The 18,997-nt window shown below is 36.6% G+C and overlaps 1 protein-coding gene across 3 annotated transcripts in view; it reads right to left on the reverse strand.

Annotated features, from left to right (window-relative positions):
* Positions 1–18,997, reverse strand: part of VWA8 (von Willebrand factor A domain containing 8) — a 183,371-nt gene that overhangs the window by 57,902 nt on the left and 106,472 nt on the right. For all 3 annotated transcript variants that reach the window (XM_064408684.1, XM_064408685.1, XM_064408686.1), the window contains 4 exons: positions 14,668–14,819; positions 5,985–6,093; positions 4,911–5,049; positions 2,987–3,189 (listed from right to left, as the gene is read on the reverse strand). In XM_064408684.1, the coding sequence (XP_064264754.1) occupies positions 2,987–3,189; positions 4,911–5,049; positions 5,985–6,093; positions 14,668–14,819 (603 nt within the window). The remainder of the gene's footprint in view (positions 1–2,986; positions 3,190–4,910; positions 5,050–5,984; positions 6,094–14,667; positions 14,820–18,997) is intronic.

An 18,997-nucleotide genomic window follows, 5' to 3' on the forward strand; every position in this document is an offset into this window, starting at 1 on the left:
ATAGTGATTTTTCATTTTATTTCACTGGAGGGCTCTACTGAATCTAGATGGATGTCATCTGGGAACAAGATAAAACCCACAAGCTTATTTGAAGAGCCACAATATAATAATTTCATCTTTTCCAATAAGGTTATCATCCATTTAAAATTGTTTTTTTTAATAACTTAGTCAGAAACATTAATCTCCAAAGACCTTTATTAAAAGAAAAAAATTGAAAAAGCTGCTTTTGGTATTGTCTAATTAATGAGTGATATTGATTATTATGAAATAGCAGCTGTCAAGTGGCCACTTTATTTAATAGTTGCAAGTTATTTTTTTTTACAAATATTGTTAATACTTCTTAGTCTTTTTGCAACTAAACACAGATGAATCTCTAAAGCATCAAATATGTTATTTATATTATTTGTTTTTCTTGGTTTTTTTGATGCACCCTGGTACAACTAGCTAACTCTTGTAGCCTTGCTCAAAATGCAGATGTGCCACTAATTTACTTTTCTTAACATGTGAATGCTGCAAGTTCTGAGTGTGTGCCTGCCAGTGATCTTAGTACACCCAAATGTAGGCACCTTGACCATATGTCAAGCCTCGTTCTGTAGCCAGTGGAAAGAGAGAGAAACTTCCAGAGGGCGATTAAACATGTTTTACTTGAGCTGAGAAGAAATGGTCTTCAGGTTACCCCTGTTCTCAATATACAGCAAATACAGAAGGTACTTGGATGATTGTCTTAGGCTATTTGCTTACTGGTAACATCAATAATAATGGATTAAATTTCATACACAGAACATCCACCTTATTTCACAGGTGCACAGAGCACATGATTTTTCCATGGCTCCATGGCAGGAAGAGTTAGGAATAAAACCTAAGCTCTGTGTGGAAAAATTACACTGCTCGAGAATCCCTCTTGTGATTCAGTGGGAGCTAGAGATCCCAACACTTGAACCCCAATACATGGAAGGATAGCAGTGGCTGTGAAGACTACAATGGCAGCACTTGTCTAACCTCTGTTTTTAATGCCTCACTTAAGAACCAATCCCAAATAAATTACCAATGGATATAAGCACGCAATATACAAGAGAATAATTTTCCTTCTTTTTTTGTTTTCCAAGTTGCTTGCTTAAGTTCTCAAGAAGTCTAAAATTATTTTTGAATGGTGTCCTAGGAACAGGACTTTTTTTGCAAACAAGTTTGTAATTAAATGAAACATATTTTCACAAGCAGTGAATAAGTTCTGCCCTTAATGGTAAAAATAGGTAAAAAGTTCTAATATAATGCAAAACATTCAGAATATTTTAATTCCGTATTATTTTCCAGTGTAAAACAGGCTTGTTTACAGGCTGTTTGCCAAGTGCAAGTGCTGAAACTGGCAATATTTAAGCTTTGTTAGAGAAAAACATAGGTTATAGCATGATTGAAGTAAATTGGAAAGGGAAACTGAACTTCCACAGTCTCTCCATGTCACAAATTTTATTTCAGAGTCTGAAAAATGTATCTATCATACCATTGCTAAAAGGTATATTCCATGACGACAGCCAAAACCAGACTCTGAGATAACTACCTAAAGCTTCATGAAAGAACCTTCATTTCTGACACCAGATGTTTGGTAAAAAACAAAATGGTAGGAATTTTTCAGATTTGGAATGCAAAGAATATTGCTGGCTTTATGTTAAAAAGTGTGAGACATTCTAAACATTCTTACATACAAGACAGACTGCCATCTGTTTTAGTTTCCTGCATCAACTTCTCCAAAGGAAGCCAAGAATTATTTAGAACCAAAAAAATGTGCTATGTGCACCTCAAAATAGCCCAAATGGTATTTCTATAGCTGGTCAACAAGCAGGTAACCTCAGAATCAGATTGTTTCTAGTTTTCATTGGAAAGTATCCAATAGGCACCTGCACCTGCATAGGCAGTTCTACCAAAGGCAGAAGAATCGTGTTTCTCATAAGGCACTGAGCTTAACAGCAGCATCTGACACCACAAAGTGGCAGCAACAGTTGACAAATATTCCTGGAACAACAGCATTGCAGAAACACTAGAAATGTGTGAAAACTATTAACACCCCAACTCAACGTAGGAAAAGTTCTTCTAGGTTGAAGTCTCTCACTTACTGAAACTGTGACAGAAGAAATTCAAAGAAAGGAAAAAAAAAGCCAGCAATAATGACCGATTTAATGCCCATGTCAAACCACATTGAGTGCTAGGTAGCCTAATAAACTATTTTTAATGTTAAAAAAATGAACAGCAGCAGCAGGTATATACTGTTGCCTCTTCCCACTCCTGGGCAAAGAAATCTTGAATTGGAAATGTTACTATCAGCTCACAGATAGTGAGGGAAAGTGCAAAGTATGCAATAGTTGTCTTTACAAAAGCATTTGAGTCAAACCAACACTGAAATTGTTAGTGCTTCTCAATTTGCATTGCGTATGTCAAGGCTTACTTAATCTTCCTTCTAGTCTCAACACTTCACAGGTTAGAGGAGAAGAAATACAAGGATTCACAAAACAAATACGGAGCAAACACAAGCAACATTTTACCTGGTGACTCAGAAAATGTCTCTTTTACATACTAGTTGAAAAGTAAAAGTGGGACAAGATTGGGGCAGAACTTAAGTTCACATAAAACACTTTATGTGAACTTAAGTTCTTTGCAGACATATGCTCTTTGACTGAGACTCCTGAACTTGACCCACTCTCCCCCTTCCTCCTCTAAGCCCAGTCTCCCTCTATCTTCTCTGTTAAGAGAAAATAAGCAGATAGAACTCAGCTTCAATGGAAAAGAACATTCTCCAGCTAAAGCATGCAAGAGGAAAATCTCCATTTAAAAACTAAAGCTGAAGGCAACTCTCAAGCTACAAGTACAGTAAAAGAGAAAACATTCAGCAGGAGATAGCCTTGTCCAGTCTATAGAGGTGGAGTCCCCAGTGACATACCCTCATGGTACTACTTTGCTCATGACTAAGCATTTAGCTGAAATTTAATTTTTTTACCTCCTCTTCATGTAGAACCACTTGACCTTTAAGTGGATTTCCCAGTGGTGCTGCAGTCACAAAAGGTTGCCAGACACTTCCAACTGTTCTTGGGAAGAGGTCATAAAGATCCACAAAGTATCCAGTCTTACCAGAAATGTTCATGAAGTACAAGGAAACAGGATTGCATGTAGTAACATAGAGAACATTTTTATGTTCTTCTTCTGAAATAAGAAAACAAAATAGTGAAAAGCTACTGACATTGTGCATTTCTCTTCTGGAAATAGATACGTCATAAACTTGGCAGATGATACAGCAAAAAGTACTGAAAAATTACCACTGTTGACAAGGGAGATAAAGAGAAATGATCTCTTGATATTAACTAAATGTTAACAGGCAGAACCTTGCCATGACACTATTAACTCTAAACAAGTAGTCCAAGATACATTTGTGTAGACATGACTGCAGTGTCTGCCAGCTACTAGTATGTTCCTCTGATTTTGCTGGTTTATAATCTTGTTTCTTCTTCTTTCTCTATCTTACCCTCCCTTTAAATTCATGTATTTAATAATTAAGCATAGTACATTGTACCAACATTGTACAGAACTTTTCACATAAACCACCTTCCTGAATAATTTCAGACAACTCTTGAAACCAATAAAAGCTACCTAATTTCTGTTTTTCTTCCATGAATGTCTGCTAATGTATTTGTAAATTGGACTGCAAGTAGAAAGAGCCGCATTCCAGTATTGATCATTAAAGATGGGTATATAATACATAAAAATGTTTAGACTGATGCCTTGGAATGGCTACCTAGAACAGAGGCTAGACAGAGTTAGAGAATAAAGCAGGTATTTATTAAAGGCCTTTAACATATACACCTTGGGCAGTGCAAAAGCCTTGCAGAGGCTACACCCAAGATGGACAATGGTCACGAATTTTTCAGGCAGATATGCTTCGTCTATTTGCACATTAGAGGTTAATTGTCCAGTTACAGCTTCAGGGAATGAAGTCATATTCCCCCAGTTTGCTCCCTGCCATACACTTTTATTTATACTTTTCATGTCCTGAGGCTGTGAGGGCGGCCTTGGTTCTCAGGCCTGGAAGGATTGCTTTGTCTGACCAAAATGGAAGAGAGCTTACTAACACTCTGTATAGAGTTCACAGTTATACACTAATGCAGTACAGGATCTGAAAAACATAAAAGCTAAAAACTTAAGGCATCAAGACATGCTTAACGATGAACCCTAAAAACATTTATGAATATGCCCACTGGCACAATTCCCTCTGGGACATAAGCTGTAGAGGTAACTAAGGCAGGCTTGGTCCAGTGAGAAAGAATCAGTATGAGCACAGAGGAAAAAAACACAGCACTCTCCAAGTTAAAACATTTCTGTTAAAACTGAATTGAGAGACGAAAAGTCAAACAATTGTTTTTGTCAAGTAATGCAGTGTTGAGCACACAAATTTAACAAACTTGCAATTTTGTGGCTGTGTTCTAATTTAATTACACATCTTTCTCTTAGTTTGAGAAAGATGCATATCCTTACAATGACCACATGACTCAGTGAAATTATGCACCAATTTCAGATGATTATTTTTGTATTTCACCTACTATTTAAGAAAAAAAGTGGAAAAAGGTAAGTTATTATTCCTATAGTTCACTCCTATACTCTATATTTTTAATTCTCATATTACAATTCCTAGTATTATTCCTATATTCTACTGCAAGCATATCTAGCAATATACACTACTGAAATGCACTGGAGCTGTTACTGCACCTGAAATCCCTCATATTGCTCTTTTATATTCTGCCACTGACTATTGGCACACACTTAAGAAGTCAGCAGCCCAGTCCTTCCTCTAGGAAGGACATCTCCAGGACATCTCACCTCTTTGTAACATTGCTGATCATTACAAAGGTCAGTAGCTTTTCTTACTGTACCTTTTGTTACTGTGACGTCGCAAACTATGTTAATTTCATCTAAAGGCAGTGTCCAAAAAGCAAGTTCTTCTGTGAAACTGATGGACCTGGCTTCATGTCGTTCCAGTGGAAAGCCTTGAATATTTAAGTGCACAGGGCCCTAAAACAAATAATAATTATGGAGGCTTCCTAAAATATTCCACTCACCATTCTTTATGAAAATACAAAAGTCTTCTTAATGCTGTAATACTATTAACAATACAAAAATCCAGTAAATAATTTTGTATTTATTACTAAACAAATTAAAGGGAAAAGGAAATGCCCTTTATATAAACTCTCTGAATGTCCACACTATCATTTCCTTTATGGTATAGAAACCCCATGCCTTTCTTTAGTCTTTTTGTCGTTTGGAACCATTATCACTTAGTAGCACAAGAAGATATCATGTACCAATGAAACACAGTTTATAGAAGGAAAATACCAAAATATTTCTGTTTCAAAGAAATTATATGACAATTTCTTATTATATAAAGTTTAAATCTCACCCATACACATTAGAAGTACAGGTTTTTCCTTACTCACTGGAGTAATAATTTGTGAAGTTAAGCCAAGAATTCAGAGCTGAAAAGGACTTAGAAACTTTGGCTGCAGATCAAATTGTACCAAAGGTTCAGATTCAAACTTGCCAGTGCCAAAGACCTGTAAGACTTCAGCTGCAGGCAAAATAGAAACAAAGCAGCTTCCTTTTCACTCACTGATCTTAGCCAAAAATTGAAATCTGGGGCCTGTAACTGGCCATCCCCAAACATTCCAGACAGCTACAAAGTTTCGACAGATAAGGTATTTTCAATATCCTTATAAATACTTCTTTTCAAGAACTTCTGGCCAAACTTACTGGTTTTCAAGCACATCTTACACTGTGACATATGAAAATGGTAATTTTTCTAGTCAGTGTAAAAACTCCAAGAACAAGCGACAAAGACCACGCCTTGTACACACTCTTTTTCCTGAATAAATTAATTACATTTTAGACTTGTCACAACCCAATAAATAAAACCAGTATTATATGAATAAAAAATAATTTAGAAGACAAACCTTTACATCTATTTTTTGAGTTTCTGATGGACACAGCATTTTCTTTTGTGCATTTCCTGGCTGATCGACCTTCCAGTAGCCCATAAACTTATGATCTGGTAATGGCAGTCTGTCAAATAATGTAGGAACAAATGAATTTTTATATTTATTAATCAGTAAGTCATATGGACTAAATAATTTAGACAACTGCATTTTTCCAACAAAATATATCTGACAACTCTCCTGCAGAAAGTGTTTCCTTGCTAAAATATTTCATTCCTTTTTACATTTTAAATCACAAAAATTTTAGCCTTCTGGACTACTAATACAGACTCAATCTAAGCAGTATCATAAAAGAAGAAGCAATGTATATAATATGGCCTCAAAAGGAAAAGTTTTCCATTCTGAAATATATAAGATATATCCAAACCATCTCTTGCTTTGCTTTATCTGGATCAGGCTGTGCCAGCACCCCTTAAAGAACTCCAGTCAGTAGCTCACTCTTCTAAAAGACCAGCAGAAAAAGCACAGTAAACTCTGTGGATCATTAACCATGAAAGTTGCAAATTATTTCTGTTTATTTTACCACTGCTCAGATGAAAAAAGGCAAAGGAATACAGACATGAGACTATCCCATTGCCTTCTGGCCAGTACAATCTACAGAAAGGATAGGGACATCTTCAAAAGCCACATTTACTTGCCTTGGTCTAATTTCCTCATTTCTGTATCTTTTATCTAAGGAAGAAATATGTGGACCACAGCAAAACTCATTTATACAGGAAAAGAAAATGCTGATGCGTGACAATGTAGCATCACAGCAAAATACAGACAGTGCAATTTTTCTTTCTTTCCTATGAAGTGATTTACAGCCATTGAAAGTAGTTTGACTTCATTAATTGGCACAGATACCTTCAAGCTAATGAACTCATAGCTTTTGGCTTCTTGTTTTGGGGATCAGTCGCTCCTAAAGAGACCTCCTACCAAAACAGCATTCTGTGTTACATGCTGTTGCACATTATTGCACAGCTACAGGACTTGGCAAGAGAATAGAAGACATTCCTTCTCCCAGTTTCTATAAATATCTTCAAAGTCTATTTTAAGGAAGTTCTCTTAGACTGTTTGTTAAAAGTAACTGCTTGGTCTCTTCTGTCCTATCTGATGATGCTTATTCCTACTGTTACAATTATTTTCCCTCTCCTCACCAGTCAACCTGGCACTTTTAGATATTAGAGGATTGTTTAATTTCTTCTCTATATTAATTTAAGAATAAGAAGGGATCCCAAATAAAAAAAAATTAAAATATCACTTGGACTATATATAAAACTTAGAGAATTTTAGTTTTATTTTTCCCCTAAGAACTTCTGGAAAAAATCAGGGGATGAATACCGATATCCCTGAATTTTTGCTACTCATTCAGGAAACATGTCTTAACATTTCCTAATGATATATTGATACCAAACCTCAAGCAGCCAGAAGCCAGAAGTTGCAGGCATTCATTCAGCCTCCATCACCATTCTGTGTCTGGACCATCTGCCAAGGCAGTCAGACAGCCAAAGACACTGTTTTGCAAACAGAAAGTGGTTTGGATGCTATTGATCATTGGTGCTCACAGATAAATAAATGGCCAGCTGCCAGCAATGTGCCATTGGGGCATGTAATGAGGAAAGAGTATCTCATTAATTCACTCTCTTAATCAAAGAACCAGGAGAATTTTCATAGCCTATTTGTTGCCTCACTAAAAATATCAATAGTTATCTGCGTTTGCAGAGTGATTAATTTTGCATTTTTCCTCACTTCGTTCTGCATTTTTCCATTCTTACACCTGGATAGTATAGTCAAAATTCTCTTCTTCCCAAATGAAGAAGAAAAATTAAGCCAGATTAAAAAGAAAACAAAAGCAAAACCTCCAAGTATACGGGGTTGTGTTTTTACATAGCAAGTTACAACATTCAACACCATTAGGAAAAAACATTAATGATGCAGTATTTCAACATATACAAAATTCTTAGATACATTTATTCATGCAACCAGAAAAACAGGGAAATGGTCAAGCCACTAGACTAAATAGACAGATATCTATTTAGATATCTATGAAATAGAATTTTACTTCAGGCTTCCATTTGGGTTTCCAAATGGTTTGTTGGCAAAGCATTGTTTATGTCTTGAGCCACAAGCTGTCTTGTGTGCAAAAAAACCCTGGAGACTTCTTTTCATTCTATGACTCTGAGTAGCATAATCTTTGATATGCCTATAATCAGCAAGAGTTGTTTCCCATTAGCTCAGTGGAACACCAGCTTTCACAAGGATTTGGACTTAAGTTTTAATTCCTTACACATTACTCCCATGGACAACATCCTAGAAATCAAGAATTTACTAATGATCATGAATAGCTATTAAAATTTGAAACAAAACATATGTTAATAACCACCTCTAACCAAATATCCTGCTTTTTATAGCAACAGAATTATAGATTGCATTCCCAAATAAACATTTCCACTCTGTTTCAGCTTTCTGGAGATTTTCTTTGCTAATAGTTCCTCTCTTCCCTCAGGAAAACTGATTTCTACTTTCACCTAGATTTTTGAGGTTTTGTTCTCTTCCCTGTGTCTGAATGATTTAGTTTCTCTGAGGCAGCAGATCTAGTCCTCATAAATACCAAAGAGGAGGGAAATATAGATCTGAATTTCAGAATAATACAGAAAGCAGAGTTCAAAATACAAAGTTCTTTGTCAAGAGTAATAGGGATCTCATTTTTCCAGAGCCTGACAATTTTTTTTCTTTTCTGTCCCACTGCTGTCTTACATAAATCTGGTCTAAGAAAGACTAAGAGTATTGAAGAAGCTGGTGGCATTAAGGTCTTACAATCAGTCTGCTGAATGAGTTTCAGGAGGGAGTGAGGGTGCAGAACAACATATCCACACTAAAAAGGTGTATATATCTTATCAGCCTTCCCCTAGTGAATACATATGATACACATCGAAGTAAGGAAACTACCTTATTTTCCTAGGACTTATAATTATAATAAGCAAATTTTGAAAATAACTTGAAGTGACAGAACTAGTAAAACTTCACTGGATTCTCCTGCCACACTGCTATATTTCAAATTAATCAAACAAATAGCATTTACATAAAAGGCAGATAGAAAACAATGGAAATGTCAACACTGGTAAAAATCTGTAAGGCAAAGAGATCTGATAGATATAAAAAGTGCAGTGGCTGAGTAGGAATGGTAATAAAGCTTCACTGGTCTGTCCAAGCTGGGGTGTACAGAGCAATCCATGGCTTTTGCCTTCATCAAAATCTGGAAAGGGTTTCTAGAACAGAAATGCTACAGGCAGACTGCATTAATCTTGTAAGAAATCCAAGATTTAAGAGCAATTTCTAAGGAATTATTCCTGATCAGTTCTTTGATTATGGACGTGTCAAAGCCTGTTGCTTAAGGAAAATTCAAAATTGTTTTTCTGTTTATTCACTCTTAATTTTAGATCCTGGTTTTCGACAAGATTACTGCTGTCCATGAAATCTGTATATAGGCAGGGTTCAGAAAAGTGATTGCACAAGACCTACAGTTGATGGGGCACTTCTACAAGAAATTACTGTTTAGCCTCAATTTCTGCATGCACAACCATCAAAGGGAAATTGATCTGTCAAAACATAATTCTCTTGTGCTGCTAGAACACTTTTCAAAGTGTCATCTATAGAACACAATTTCTTTCCATTTTATATTTTTGATTAAGAAAATAAATTTATTTCATGGTATTTAAAAAATGATCAAACAACAAAAAACCTAAATCACCAAACAACCATGTTAAAAAGTCACAGAACCTGCTTTATAAAATTATTTGTTTAGCTTTCAGAGAACACACTACAAGATGGATATTAATGTTATAAAACTGCAGCTACACTGAAAGCAAATTCTTTACTGCCAGGCATCGTATTAGTACAGCTGTGGAGATGAACTATGACATACAACAAAGCTGCTTAAAATATGATCTTGTAAACCAGCTCAGTGCTGGCACAGAATGTGTTATTCAAGGCCTCCAGTAACAGCCTGTGCTCCATCTAGCTGAAAAGATTTCCATCCCACGTAACCTTTTTGGACTTAAGTAAGATACAGTTTGAAATCAAGCAAATTCCTTGCCAACCAGTTCTCCATGATTTATCCAAACATATTTTGATTTGAAGACATGCAATAGACATTCTGAAGTAGACATTCAGAACACTTGTATGTTTCCTGACAATTCCCCTTCCTCAGCTGGCCCTGCAACATGCAGGGTTAACAACAGATATGTATGATAGGAGACATATCCAATAATTAAATACAGATTACCTGGGGGGAAAAAAAGCTACATGAAAGAACAGTCTCAAGAGAAAAACAAAGCTGTTAAAATGTACATATTTACATTACATACAAAAAACCCAGTTCATATAAAACAAATATTGAATGTAGAGGAAGCACCTGGAAGTGAATAGTGACAGGAGGAAAAATATGGAATGGCAATTTCATCAGGGATAAATGTCAGAATTAGGATTAAATGCTGTTTTACCTAGAAATTGCAGATGGTCTGAACTGTGTGCTGAAATGGCAGATTAACATGAATTTAGAAAAATATAACATAACAGATGTCAATGAGAAAAACAAAATGTAATTTTACACATAAAGAAAGATAATGTGTTAGTACCCTGAATAATTAATTTTACCTATTACATCTTGGCAAACCATCATAGACAATCCATCTGCTTTACATACAATACTGATAAAAATTATAAACTAGTGGAGAGGTGGTACTAGGAGAGACAGTATTTTAACACCTGACAATACTGAACATTATTAGAATAATCATAGAATGATTATTCTACCTGGAAAAAAATGACAACTGAAGAAAGCAAAAAGACCAAGTAAAGCATTCCTTTATAGGTCTAATACATTATATTCATTTTGCTAATAAATAAATTAGCATCAAAAAATTAATTTCTCTCTTGAAAAAACAACTACTGCAAGAATCAATCTGTAAATGGTCATTACAAAGCATCTAATCTTCCCTTCCAAGACTAGGTATATTAATTCCCGAATTTAATCTGAAATTCCCATAAGGGTCAAGGCAAGCATCTGTTCAATTTTTCCTGGATTTCAGCAATTTCAGCTGGATACATACCTAAATAATTCTTCTAGTGAGACATGGTATTTTAGTGTGGTGCTTGTGTCTCATGCTTTTTTTCCCTATATTTACAGCAGTTATGTTGCAGCAGCAATTTAAATGATTCTGATTTATGCAAGTTTTCTTTTCAATTCAGTAATAGGTGACAGACTTCTCCAAAGCTTATTAAAATAAGAATTCACAAATCGTTTGATCCAAGACATGCCAGAGAGCACCTGTGTAAAGGAGTCAGCATTTCACTATAACAATTTTCCTGCTCCAGAATCTCCTGGAAATGCTTCTGTATCACAAAATTTAATTGTACAGGATTTGTATTCTTATACAACTATTTTGCTGTTGTATGACTAACATCCTCAGGAAAAACTGGTTTGCACTATTATCCCAGTTTTCATGTTACTTAATAGAATTGCTGAGCAATTTATTATGATAGCTAGAAAGTCTTAGAAGTCTACCAAAAAAAGACTGGGGCACAGAAGTCATCTGTGAGGATATGCTGTTGTTGCTGGAACAACATAGAAATCACACCTTCAGATTGCCAGCTTGTGAGAGCCTAGAAGCAGGTAGGAAAACTAGCTTAAAACAGAAAGTGATATTGACATGTCATAAAACCAATCTGAAAAAACCTAACACAGTAAGAAAAATGTAAGTGTGAAGAAAGTTGATCACATAAAGTGAAGATGGGGTATGAAGATGGGAAGTGCTACGGAGGGTTTTGCAAAAAGGATGTGGAGATTTATGTTTAGAAAACAGAGATGAGTTAAATATGGCATGAAATGCAAACATACTGGGCTTTTAAAATGTCAATACATTTCTATTCTGTATTCTCATACTACTGTACTTGGCTCCAGCAAAAATGAACTTGAGCAGTTTCACACCCAATACTTAACAATGGACACACATCAAGTGAAGAGAAGGAGTATTAAAGAAAAATAAAACCAAACAGAGGCCTTAAAAACAGGGAAGATTGAGAGGTAACTTTCCAATGCCGAGGCTATTTAGAAACAAGACTGACTTGGCTTGGGAGGTCATAGAACTTCATCTCTTAAGGTCTTCAGGCATGAATCACGAAAAAAGTGAGATAAGGTTTTAGAATAACCTGCATCTTTACTGAATGAAGTGGGTCAGACTAGATTAACACCATTATCCTATTCTCAGATTCATGGGAAACAATAGAGAGGTCAGTACACCAGTATCTTTTCTGCAGCAGTCCAGACAACATACACCCAATTACCTCAGTGTGTCTGTCCATCAAGGGAGATTGCAATATGGGCTGGAGCAGATTTGGAGAGATTATTTAGGCACAGGATCAACTGTGCCTAAACATGAAAGATGTCACTGTAATTCAAGGTGATCCACCTGTGGCTTACAAGATCCATAGGGGTGACAAGACTGTCTTAAAATGGAGGGGTAAGAACCTGAAATGCCAGCTGTAGTGGATGAGAGTGAGGGATTGAGACCAAGACAGGTAGGGTGGACAGATCATCAAAGCCAAGAGCTGAGCCCACCACAGTGAGATCTAAGAGAAAGTTGTTTTTATCAGCTGTGTGTGAACTGCTCCTGTAGTTTCTCCTCCCCTGGGCCTTCAGTGTACAAATTATGTGCTCATAGCTGCCTGTCTAGTGAAGTTTTTGATGAGAATCTTGTGAGGATCTTGTAAGCCTGTCATCCTTGGTGTAACCTGTCCTAGAAAACCTCAGTGATGAATTTAAAATTATCAGCTGATCATCTTTAATTCAATATAATTACATTTTTCTTTTATCTTCTCACTTCCAGAAGTCACTGCTCAATTTTCGAGCAGTCCCCAATTACAGCAATCTTACTGTTATGTTTCCTAAACCTCTGATTGTCTCATTACTAAAGAATGTTCTTCCACATATAATACTTCTAAAATTGATACAAAGACCAAATTTCTCAAAAACTATGACTAATTACTAATTGTAATTAGTTTAAATAGAAATCACCAAGTGATGTTCAGCAAAGAAATTACGGTAGGCGTTTCAAGTGTGTTCTGTCAATTTGACAGACTTTGTCATTGCTCAAGTACTGTTTCCCCAGGCATGTAATAGTCCTGTCATCAAAATCAAAAAGTACACCACAGGCACTACTCTGCCAATCTTTTTTGATAATTATATATAGGATATTAGACATGATAACAGTGGTGCTGTAGCAGGAGAAACCTACACATGGACACTTAACACCAGAGAATGTGTAAGGCTGGAAAGGACCACAGTGGTCATCTGCTCCAACCTCCCTACTCAAGCAGGGTCACCCAGAACATGTGGCACAGGGTTGCATCCAAAGGTTCTTGAATATCTCCAAGAAGAGACACTCTACAACCTCTCTGGGCAATTTGTTCCAGTGCTCACTCACCCACATCAGAATCACCATCATGCCATAAAAATCAGTCCCTCCTTAGCAAATATAAAGTATGTATGTCATGTGACAAACTCAATTTTCCATATATCCATAAAGCTTTCTCTGTTTAAGGGAAATATTTGTTTCTTCATAAATAAATTACATATTAGAGCTCAAGACACAGTAAATTTTCTAATTGTTTTTTAATATGATCTACTTAACCCTGTTTTCTATGAGTTTTGGAAGAATGTATTACATTTGTTTCACAGAATCATGGAATAGTTTGAGTTGTAAAGGACCTTAACGATAATCTGGTTTCAATTCCCCCTGCCATGGGAAGAGACACCTTCCACTAGACCAGGTTGTTCAAAGCCCTGCCCAACACTTGCAGTGGCCTTGAACATTTGCAGGGAGAGTGCACCCACAACTTCTCTGAGTGATCTCTTCCAGTGTCTCACCAGACTCACAGTAAAGAATTTCTTCCTAATATCTGATCTAAACATACCCTCTTTCAGTTTAAATCCATTCCCTCTTGTCCTGTCAATAAAGGCCCTTGTAAAAAGTATCTCTCCAGCTTTCTTTCTTCACAGTGTGGGGGATGCCTTGAAGGTGGGAGGGCATTACTACATAATGCAGCTGGTTTGATTCTAACCTCTGCAAAAGAAGTATATGGTGTAATATGTCAAGTAGTAATATAATTAAAGAATAACAGTGATTCACAGACACATACGAAAGTTATTCTTGGAGCTTACATACACTGCTCCATTCAGGAGAAATACTTCTGTAGAGCCTTCTGTGAGCATCAAAGACAAAACCCACCTACCACTGAAGACAACTTTTTTTTTTCTGCAGACTTAGGTGATAAGTAACAGGACAGAAGTATATTGGAATTGAATTAAAAACGCAGGAGAAGAAACAAGTATTTCCCTTTATTAAGATATACCTGTTTACCTTACAAGCTATTAATATGTACATGGACATTATAGATTAAATATTAATAATAAGCAAATAATCATGAAGTAATTTATATTGTTGTAACTTATTTGGAAGATTATAAATTGGAACCAGTGGAGGACTTCCAAGAATTTCAGGTTGTTTTAAAATCAATTAGCAGCAAGATAACACACTTATAAAGTGATCATGAGAAATAGAAATATGTCTTCTTAATATATAGCTTATGTTATTCTTACTCCTTGGCCAGCTGTACATTGGTCGGTTTTGCTCCAATAGGTATCCCATATTTGTGCAAAGTGTTGTATAAAATTTCACGCATTTCACTGTTGTAGGAGTCAAAGTCAAATACATTTCGAACAACATTTGCGAGTCCTTCAGATGGAAATTTCTGTAAAGACACAGACCGCCAAATTTCTTTTAGTGACTATCTATTAAGTTACAGAACATCATTATGTACTTCTAAAGTGAACAATTGCAACAGTAACTCTGATTGACAGATGAGTTCTGAAGTAATCTTTACTTTCATTTTCAGGACATCATTTCAAGTCAGAATGAAATTAATGACAATAAACTTGATTTAAGCAAAAAGAAGCATGTGACAATTATTTAACACTAAACACCATTAATGGTCTAAAGAATTACTTTCACTATACACACAACAAGATGGTGTAATCATTGAAGAATATAATTAATACTAGCCTGTATTCTTAAAATTTGCTTTCTGTAAACCATGAAGATCTGATAAAAAGACATACATTCATATAACTCACCCAAACAATTAATTAAAGAATTATGACTCTAAATGTTTAATACAGAGAAGCAGATAATACACTGCTTGGTTAACTAAAACTATTTTAGCTCATGATGGATTTTAGCTCATGATGGATTTTAGATTTAGACACAGAAATTCACTTAAGATTCACAAATTATTTTCTTTTCTTAGGGAAAAATACTAGTTGAAATGTGCTATGTATATTTAAAAGCCCTACATATTTATCAGACTTTCATTAGTATCTTTAGCAGAAATTAAAGTTTTGTTACTGTGCTGGATTGATTATTCTGAATGAGGAATTAAATGATTGGATGGTTGTATCTAGAGGGTAGTGGTCAATGGCTCAAGGTCCCAATGGAGATGTGTGACAAATGCCAGTGCAGACCTTGGGGGTCTGTACTGGGACTAGGACTGTTTATTATCTTCATCAATGACACACTGGGATTGAGTGCACTTTCAGAAAATTTGCAGATGATACCAAGCTGACTGATACAGCTAACATGCTTGTGGGGTGGAGTGCTGTCTGGAGGGACCTAGACAGGTGGAAAAGTGGGGCCACAGGAGTTTCATGAGGTTCAACAAGGCTGTGTGCATTGTACTGCACCTGGGTTGGGGCAACCACTTGAATCAGCATGGGCTGGAGGATGAACAGATTGAGAACAGCTCTGACAAGGATTTGGGAGTGCTGGAAGGTGAGAAATTTGACATGATGTGGCAATGTGCACTTACAGCCCAGAAAGCCAAATGTGTCCTGGGCTGCACTGAAGGCAGTGCAGGGTGAGGGAGGGGATTCTGCCCCTCAGCTCTGCTCTGGTGAGACCCCCACCTGCAGTGCTGCATCCAGCTCTGGAGTTCTCAACACAAGAAAGACATGGACCTGCTGGATTGAGTCCACAGGAGAGCCTCAAAGATGATCAGAGGGCTGGAGCACCTCTCCTGTGAAGACAGGCTGAGAGAGTTACTCAGCCTAGAGAAAACTGTAAGGAGACCTTATAACATCTTCCAGTACCTAAAAGGAGTACTAAGAGAGATGAAGAGGGACTGGAAGGGCATGTACTGATAGGATAAGGCAGAATTGCTTTAAACAGAAAAAGGGCAGATTTAGATCAAGTATTAGGAAGAAATTCATTACTATGAGGGTCATGAGTCACTGGCACAGCTGTCCAGAGAAGTTGTAGATGCCCCATTTCTGAAGTGCTCAAGGACAAGCTGGATGGGGAATTGAGCAAGCTGGTCTAGTAGAAGGTGTCCCTTCCCACAGCAGCAGGGAACTAGAATATCTTTTAGGTGCTTTCCAGCCAAAACTATTCTAGGATTCTATAAGCTAAAATAAGAGAAATGAAGAATTTTTAATTTCAGAAAACCACTCAGAGAAACTGATGTCATTGATTAAGAAAGTGGAGGTGGAGGACCCACAGCTGGAGTAGCTATATGCCAAAAGGAGGCTGTGATAAGCCCACACTGAAGCAGGCTCCTGGCAGGACTTGTGGCCCTGTGTGGAGAGGAGCCCATGTTGGAGCAGGTTTGCTGGCAGAATTTGTGACCCTGTGGAAGGGCCCCAGGCTGGAGCAGTTCCTGCAGAACTGCAGCCAGTGGGAAGGACTCACAATAGAGAAGCTCATGGAGGACTGTCTCCCATGGGAGGGTGCCCACACTGGAGCAGGGGAAGTCAGTGAGGAGCCCTTCCCCTGAGGAGAAAGTGGTGGCAGAGCCAACATGTGAAGAACCGATCACAGCTCCCTTTCCCCATCCTCTTTTGCTGCTGAAGGGGAGGAGGTAGAGAAAGACAGCAGTGAACTTGAACTTGGGAATAAGGGAGGAGTAGGGGGAAGGTGTTTTAAGATCTGTGTTTATTTCTCATCTTCCTACTCTGATTTGATTTGTTATAAATTAAACTAATTTTGTCAAGTCAAGTCTGTTTTGCCTGTGACAGTAATTGGTGAGTGATCTCTCCCCACCTTTATCTGTTCTAAAGGCATTTCATTATATATTCTCTTCCCAGCTGAGGAGGGGAGTGACAGAATAGATTTGGTGGGCACCTGGCATCCAGCCAGGGTTAGCCCACCACAGATGTAAAAGGAGCAAAACATATAAAAAGAATTTAAAAAAATAATTATCAACTTGCTCTATATCCTGGAACATTACCACCTAACTTGCCTAACTGATTTATTTTATCCTTTTTTTTTTGGCAAGAGATTGGAGTGAAAATCTGTCTATTTAAAAATGTCTCACTTTTTCTCCACAGGCCTTTCATTCAAATACTAGATTTTCAGACAAGGACCTAGACACTTCCATCTCAGTATGGCACATTTACAGTGATGAACATAAACTTGCGGAGAGATATTTTAGGAAGTTGTAGTCTTAATTGTTTTTTCCCCATTAGTGAGCTAGGCTGGTACGGAGAACTTGAAAAACAGACTTAAGTGTCAGAGAAGTTTATAAATGTATTAAAAATACAGATAGTTAAATCCTGAATAAAAATTAAAACAGAAGAAAACAGAAGAATTTCAGAAATGCTTTGACCTCTACTCTTGATCAAATATCAGCATTAGAGGTTTAGTATTTTCCTGACTTTATAAATATCTGATCTCGGTAATAAAATACCTGTGACACAAGCAATACTAAAATTAGCTAGTCACTGTGATAAGACTAGAACACCACTGCTAAATTAAGCTTGTACAAACCTTTTTTTATCTGTGGTGTACAAGGCACAGAATATTTTAATACTAGTGTTGCTATAAAAGCATATTGAACCATGTTCTGCTTTTTAAATCTGTCTATGAGGGACCTATTAGAAGTTCTGCATCATTACAGCTTAGCAAAACACAAGTTACTGTGGGACAATATAAAGTTGTTCTACAGCCTGTGCCATCCTCGTTACACCATCTAGTTCTAACAAAGTAACATGTACAATGAAACTGGTACTAAACCCATTCTCCCATCATCTATCCTAACTAAACACTAAATGTATAATTCATTAAATGTGAATTGAAAAGTTCATGACAATGTTTAGTAGTGAAAGTGCTAAATTCTACAATTTTAATTTCACCAGTAAAAAGTAGAGAATCATGTTGAAATAACATTTATATGATGAATACCGTGTTTTCTCTGTTCTTCCCAGTGAAAGCACAACCAACACACTGGCACCAAGTTATCTAATTCACTCATGAACCTCCCTGCACCAGGTACTGAAGAAACCTTGGTCAAGTTCTTCAAATAATATCCAGTTTTCCCTAGAAGTCTCCAAGTATGTCTGCAGTTTTCTGAATCACTGCATAACTTCTGTCAACAATACACTTTTCTGCAATGAATTGCCTTAACAGTTCCATGCCTCTTGTGTCAGCAGGACATCATAAAAAATTTCCTGAGGTGAAAGAGATGGCTTCTGGGAAGACAAACCACTCGTACAAAGGTCCTCAACTTCAGTAATTTTAAAAAATCACAACTATCCTGTTTCAGCAGAACAAATCCAATACCTCTTTAATAACTGCTTGGACAACTGCTTCCTGAAGAAAGGAAATGACAGTTCACTCAAAGCGAAAAGAAAGAAAAAGACAAGAAAACCCCCAAAAAACGTTGACTGTTTGGGACTTGAACTGAACGCTAAAAAAAAAAATAAAATTTTGGTTTCAATTGATTTTTAAAATGAGATTACTAGAGAAAATATTGATCTCTTATCAGTCTGTCTAGCTGTCATTCACTGACACTTACAACCAACACTTCTGTATGTACCTTAGATTATTTTCACAGCTTAGATTCTTGGCTATTCCTTAAAATACTATGTAACATAGTTT

The sequence above is a fragment of the Passer domesticus genome, chromosome 2 (assembly GCF_036417665.1).
Source record: "Passer domesticus isolate bPasDom1 chromosome 2, bPasDom1.hap1, whole genome shotgun sequence".
NCBI lineage: Eukaryota > Metazoa > Chordata > Aves > Passeriformes > Passeridae > Passer > Passer domesticus.